This window comes from Pteropus vampyrus, unplaced genomic scaffold, assembly GCF_000151845.1.
Source record: "Pteropus vampyrus isolate Shadow unplaced genomic scaffold, Pvam_2.0 Scaffold182, whole genome shotgun sequence".
In the NCBI taxonomy this organism is placed as follows: Eukaryota; Metazoa; Chordata; class Mammalia; order Chiroptera; family Pteropodidae; genus Pteropus; species Pteropus vampyrus.
Genome location: NW_011888963.1, coordinates 3,535,507 through 3,541,841, shown reverse-complemented (window position 1 = coordinate 3,541,841; position 6,335 = coordinate 3,535,507). Strand labels below are relative to the sequence as shown.

General features: G+C 34.7%; 1 protein-coding gene across 2 annotated transcripts in view; it reads left to right on the top strand.

Annotated features, from left to right (window-relative positions):
* The first annotated feature begins 211 nt into the window (after positions 1-211).
* Positions 212-6,335, top strand: part of RNF180 (ring finger protein 180) — a 100,595-nt gene continuing 94,471 nt past the window's right edge. For both annotated transcript variants that reach the window (XM_011371096.2, XM_023537217.1), the window contains exon 1: positions 212-346. In XM_011371096.2, coding sequence (XP_011369398.1) covers positions 212-346 — 135 coding nt within the window. The remainder of the gene's footprint in view (positions 347-6,335) is intronic.

Genomic DNA, 6,335 nt, shown 5'->3' with positions numbered 1-6,335 from the left:
AATGCATCATCATAATAGTTAAATGAAATTTTCAGTCCCAGACAGTTTATAGGGTGCTCCTGACCTAAGATCTGGTAACTAGTGGTACCTCAGTAAAGGATAATTCTCTTATTTCTGCTCCACATGTAGCTAATGCTGTACAGAGGGTTTAGAAAATCAAGTTTAATGTGATATAGTTTAACATTCTAAAACTGAGTTAATTTTCCCACAGATGAAAAGAAGTAAAGAAGTGATAACTAAAAATCTTAATCAAGAAGAAATATATATTCTTCGTTGTTGGAAATGTAGAAAATGCATAGCAAGTTCTGGCTGTTTCATGAAATCTCTTGACAATCAAGTGATTAAGGTAAGTATTCTAACTCTAATCTTCACAGTTTCCAGGTGTAGAAATGCTGTGGGCACAGCCACATATGACCAGATATCCTTCCATACGTGACTTACCTTTGCTTAATTTTACTGAACCCACTGAAAACATTTCAAAGTGGTATTCAGAAGGCATCCCGCCTTCCACAGTTACAGTTAATTTTACCTTTAGATGCTAATATTAACATGACCTTTAAGGTTTAATTGCAGTATCATAAACATAAGTAAAATAGAATCTTTTTTTTATCCCCACCTTGGGTAAACCTTAGTCATCACCACACAGTTAAATTCAAAGATTCTATCAAGAAATAGAAAACCTATTATATAGTAATTTTTAGTATTCAATATGAGCCTAGAAAACAAAGTTCATGTATAAGTTAAAAGTCAGTTGGAACACCTGAATAATATTCAAAAACATTCAATAAAGTACTTTTTATTTAACAAAAATAAAATCCCTGAACTTCTCTAAGAGCAATATGAAAGAGGTAGTATCAAGGAGGTGCAAACTAGATGGTAATCCATGAATTTTGCAGTGAATTCTCAGTGCAACACAGAGAGTGGCTGTAATCACCTATCATTGTTTTCTTCCCCTTCCACAGAGACACTCAGTTTGTTGTTGTTTTGTTTTGCCTCAGCCACATTTGATCATGGTTATTTCCTCTCTATCATCTTATTCTCTGAGGCATTTGTGTTTTCTGTGAAATGTCTTTTTTTCTTTCATGTTTTTCTATTAGTTTTGTTTTGACTTGGGGTGGGGAGTCCTTTATTCTAAATACTAATTCTTTCTTGGTTATTGTATTGCAAATACCTTTTGCCAGTTTATGTAACTTGTAATTCACTATGGTATCTTTTAATGAACAAAAGTTGATAACATAATATAGATGAATTTATTAATCATCTCCTTTGTGTTTTGTACTTTTTGTTCAAGAAATTTTTCTGCACCCTGAGGGGAAGATTTTTTCCTTTCTTCCTACTAAATACCAGAGTTGAGATGCAAGTTTCCTTCTGTGTCCTGAGCAGCAAGTTTATTTTTCATTCACTCTTATGCTGAGATTACAACCCAGCTTTATGTAGGGGTTCCCCCTTGGGATTTTCCCACCCTGAGCAAACCCTGTTATTTGTCTTGTCTTCCACACCCCGTGCAGACAGAAAACAGATCTCAGAACAACATAGGCTATTAGGAAACTGAGGAAGCAGCATTCATAGCTGTTGGCTTCAGGACCACACTTTTTTTATCCCTGTCCAGTGCTAGGGAATGCATCTCACCCTCCATAAAACTAGGAACTGGACACTGGAATCACTGTAATTTTAGCTTCAGAATAACCAAGTACTCCAAAACCAAGCTTGCTAGAAGAAACAGCACAAATACAGTTTTCGTGTCTGCTTTTATAATATTGAGCAGGTGTATCAGCTTGCTAGAAGCTGTGTCATGGCGTGGAACTTGAGCTATGGGAAATCTAAGACATTTGAGCTTTAGTTTTCCAGCTGCTGGCATGTATTAAGGCATGTGACAGGGAATTTGGAATGGAATTTTGAAACAATCTACAATGTCTACCCCATCTTCAAGTCTGAGAAACATGAAATGTGGGCAAACACCGAAATCAGAAGCAAAATAACAAAAACCCTAAAATCATAAAAATAAAATAATAGAAATGGTCTCCATTTGTGAAATCAGGGATGGTAGGGGAATGTGGCCTCAATTTTAGTTTTTTAGTCAGTTTTGTTACTTTTGGACATGTCAAGTTTATGTGGCCTAGAGAACATGCAAACAGATTTGGTAGAGGCTGCTGGTTCTGTGGATATGGAATTCAAAACAGAGATCTGAACTATATGGTAGTTATCCCATATAAGTGGTGAGTGAAACTGTGAGAGTAGATAGATCACCAGAGTGTGCATAAAGTGAGAAAGAAGAGAGCCTAGGAACATTTAAAGGATGGACAGAGAAAAAGCTCACAAATTGGGGGAGCGAGTAGCAAGAAAGATAAGACTAAAAAGTAAGGCACCATATTATGAAAATCAAGGAACAAACATCTTCCAGAAGGCGGGATTGGTTAGTAGTAGTAAACGTTGTGGGGAATGTAGAAGACCAGGTATGGCCTTCAATGTGCACAATTCTAGAGGGTGCTAGCCTGTGAAAGGTGCCCCCCCGATTTGTGCAGAGTTGGTATACAGACTATGACCATATGTGGAGAACCTGAATGAGACCTAAAAGTGCTCATTAATTTTAGCAAAGAGGAGATCACTGGTCAACACTCATTGTAGTGTGAGAGTTGTAGGGCAGATACCAGATTCCAGTGAGTCGTGGAAAATGGAAACTGAGGAATGGTCCAACACTTACTGTAAAGCATTGTAATTATTCGGTTATAACTCTTTCCATTATCAGGTTATGGAGTGTTTTGTCTCTGTAACACCATTGACAATACAGTGGTGGCCATAAATATGATCAATGAATGTTGAATTGATTATAGATTAACATTTCCTCCTTCACCTTTTGGGTAGATATTTTGCTCATTATCTCTCTGGCTTTATTATCTTTGCAGTATCTTTCCTACAATGGCTATAATATTGAAATAAATTATATTTTTATTATTACATTTTAAACATTTTTATGTTCTCTTAATGTCAACCTATATTCCATATTAGTCTTGCCACATGCTAGGGACTGCATTGTGTCTCCTTCCCCACTAAAGCATATGTTGAAGTCCTAACCCCCTATATGACTATATCTGGAGATAGGTCTTTAGGAGGTAATTAAGATTAAATAGGTCATAAGGATGGGACCGTAATATGATAAGAGGCTGTGGCCCCAGCATGTGAGGACGGCTATCTGCCAGCTAAGAAGAGAGCTCTCACCAGTACCTAACATTCTGGCACTTTGATCACCAGAATTATAAGGAATATGTGTCTATAGTTTAAGCCACTCAGTCTATGGTGTTTTGTTATGGCAGACCAAGCTAAGACAAACAGGCCCTATATTAGGCACTGGAAATTCAAAGAACAGCAGAAGAAAGATGTTGTATCCTTGTGCAGCTTTCGAGATAGTGATCAATCATAAATGTTAAATTTTAGCTGTGTAAGCAGCAAAAGCAAAATGTATAGGGCGCCATAAGAATAGGATATAGTCAGAAGATTGGGCCTAGTTGTGAGGGGGAGGCTTTTCTAAGGAAGTGACTTGTGTAGAGATAGAGTGATAAGGTGGATGAGTAGCAAGGGTGGTACAGCGGGGATAAGATTCTAAGCTTTGGGATCAGCATGTTCAAAGGTCCTGTGGTGGAGAGAATGTAGCATATCCGTGGAACTAGAAGATTTTTGTGATTGGAATCGAGAGATCAAAAGGAAATTTGGGAACATTTGAGGCTAGAAAGATGGGTATTGGTTAGATCATTTATGGTCTTCTAAGCCAAATTGAGGACTTTGATCTTTATCCTAAGAGTTGGGAAGTCAGTAAAAAGGAGTGACGTGACCATTGAAATTCTGGTTATTGTATGAAGAGTAAATTAGAAAGGTAGCAAGAATGGTTGCAGGGAGACTCTCTGTCCTTAAGTGAGTCTCTCAATTTTTCTTATTCATTCTGACCTTTGGAGTAAAAAGTTTTCACCCTTGAAGTACTTTCTCAAAGTACAGATAGGAAAACTAGGCACTCTAGTAGAATTTGATTCCTCTATATTTGTAACACTTTAAATATTTAATTAATAATGCTATTCCAAATGACATTTTTGTTACCTGATCTTTTCCCCGTAGTGTTTATAGTGCAGTAGTTAAATAATATAGTTGACTCACTTTTAACGAACCAGCTAAGGGCATGTTATTGCTAACATTGAAATGTTAAATGTTAAACATCTTTCAAAACATTCCTGCAATAGATGACTGGATAAAGAGGATGTGTTGCATATATACAATGGAATATTACTCAGCCTTAAGGAGAGATGAAATACTGCCATTTGTGACAACATGGATAGATCTTGAGATTATGATGCTAAGCAAAATAAGCGAGACAGAAAAAGTTGAGAACCATGTGATTTCACTTATATACGGGATATAAAATGAAAGCACGAATGAACAAGACAAACAAACTCAAATAGTTCAGTGGTTACCAGAGGAAAAGCGGGTAGAGGAGAGGAGATAAGGGTAGGGTCAAATATAAGGTGATGGAAGGAATCTTAACATATGTAATATACATATGGCATGTTATTGAACTGTACACTTGTATAATTTTATTAACCAATGTCACCCCCAAAAATAAAAATACAAACTGCACCACTGCATTCAGTCTAAAAAAGTTATATAATAATATTAAATTGTTTATGTCAACTTTTTACATTTAATCTGTTCTGCTTAATTAAAAATCTTAAATGTTATTAAATGATAAAAAGATAATGTATAAAATTTGTAATTTTAAAATTAAAAAGTTCTTGTACACAGCAACTGAAAACATTTCAACCTTTAAATAAAAAACAAAATAATGCATTAGCTCCACCTGCTGCTTGAACAAATTATTTCATTTACAAAATATTTTGTCAATATTTTCCTAACAGCATTAAATGAAATTGTGAATTACTTTCTCTGCCCTTCCTCTTCCACCCACGTGATAAATTTGAGACATGAAAATCTGTCTAGTAAGGATTTTTAAAATCCTAATAATACAGTTTTTCAAAGTTTTAGTTTAATTTTTTTTCCGAGGAGATACCTCTTGTGTCACTATAAAGGCTTTAAATTCCTTAAATCAGGTTGCTTCCAAATGAATCATTCATCTTAAAATACATCCATTAGAACTTCTTTTATCACATATATTTGTTCGATTTTTTAAGTGCTTGTACATTTATATACTTAATTTACTATTTTATCTGTAAAATTATTTTGGAAATAAATGTCATGAATATCATAGGTTTTTTTTCTAAGGCTTTGTATTTGTAAATAAGGTGAAGTAGTTGGCATTCTCATTTATAACTGAGGTGCCTGTGTTTACCCTGATTGTCTTTGTTTACCATATCTAAGTTTTCAGAAAAGAAAACAAAATGCTATACACTCTTAACCTAGTCTTTTATGCTCCTCTCACCTGTACCAATTGCTGTGACAGATTTTCCTTGTTTTTTTTTTTGGTGGCAAGAAAGTATGCTTTAACTTTTAACAATTTAGAAGAAAATGTGTGCTTGCTTTATATTAATAGTTCTCAAATGAAAGAAATTGGGTTGGGGGTCACCTGTCAGAATCAACTGTGTGATTTTTTTCTAAACCTACCTTCTGCGTAAGTTAGTATATTGTTTTTGGTTAATTTAAAAATAAATTATGCCCCAAGTTTTTGTTTTGTTTTGTAAGCTTAGGGAAGAATAGTAGTATCATACCTTAAAACATACTTAGGCTAAAGATGTAAGAAAGTTGATTGCCCTAAAAACAATAGTATTTATTTGATAGAAGAAGCTCAGTGACTGAGGGCATGAGTTCTGAAGCCATACTGCCTGGATTTAAGTCCTTGCTTTGCTGCTTACTATGTGACCTTTGACAAGTTACATAAAAGTTATTTAATTTCTCTTGTTTCAGTTTTCTTATCTGTAAAATAGTAAAACCCTTAAACGGTGCCGAGGCATAGTAATTACACTACAAATGTTCATTACGTAGTAAAAATTAAGTATGTTATCAAACTTCCTTCACCTGCCTAGAACTATGACTCCAGTATTCTCGTAGGAATGTTTGTAAAGCATCTCTAGAATTTATAGTAGATAGTGGTTTCTTAGTATCATGATCAGTCTTGTGTGATTAAATATTATGGACACTTTATCTTATTAATTGAAATAATGGGATTTGTACAATGAAACAATAAAATGAAATAATATGTGTAATAAGGTACCCAACACAGTCTCTGGCATATATATGTTTCTTCACTCTCTTTATATGGTCAACACTGTCTAGTAATCACCCAGTATATAGGTTGATTGCCATTAGCTTAGTCTCACATTAATATTCTAGTCTTTGTA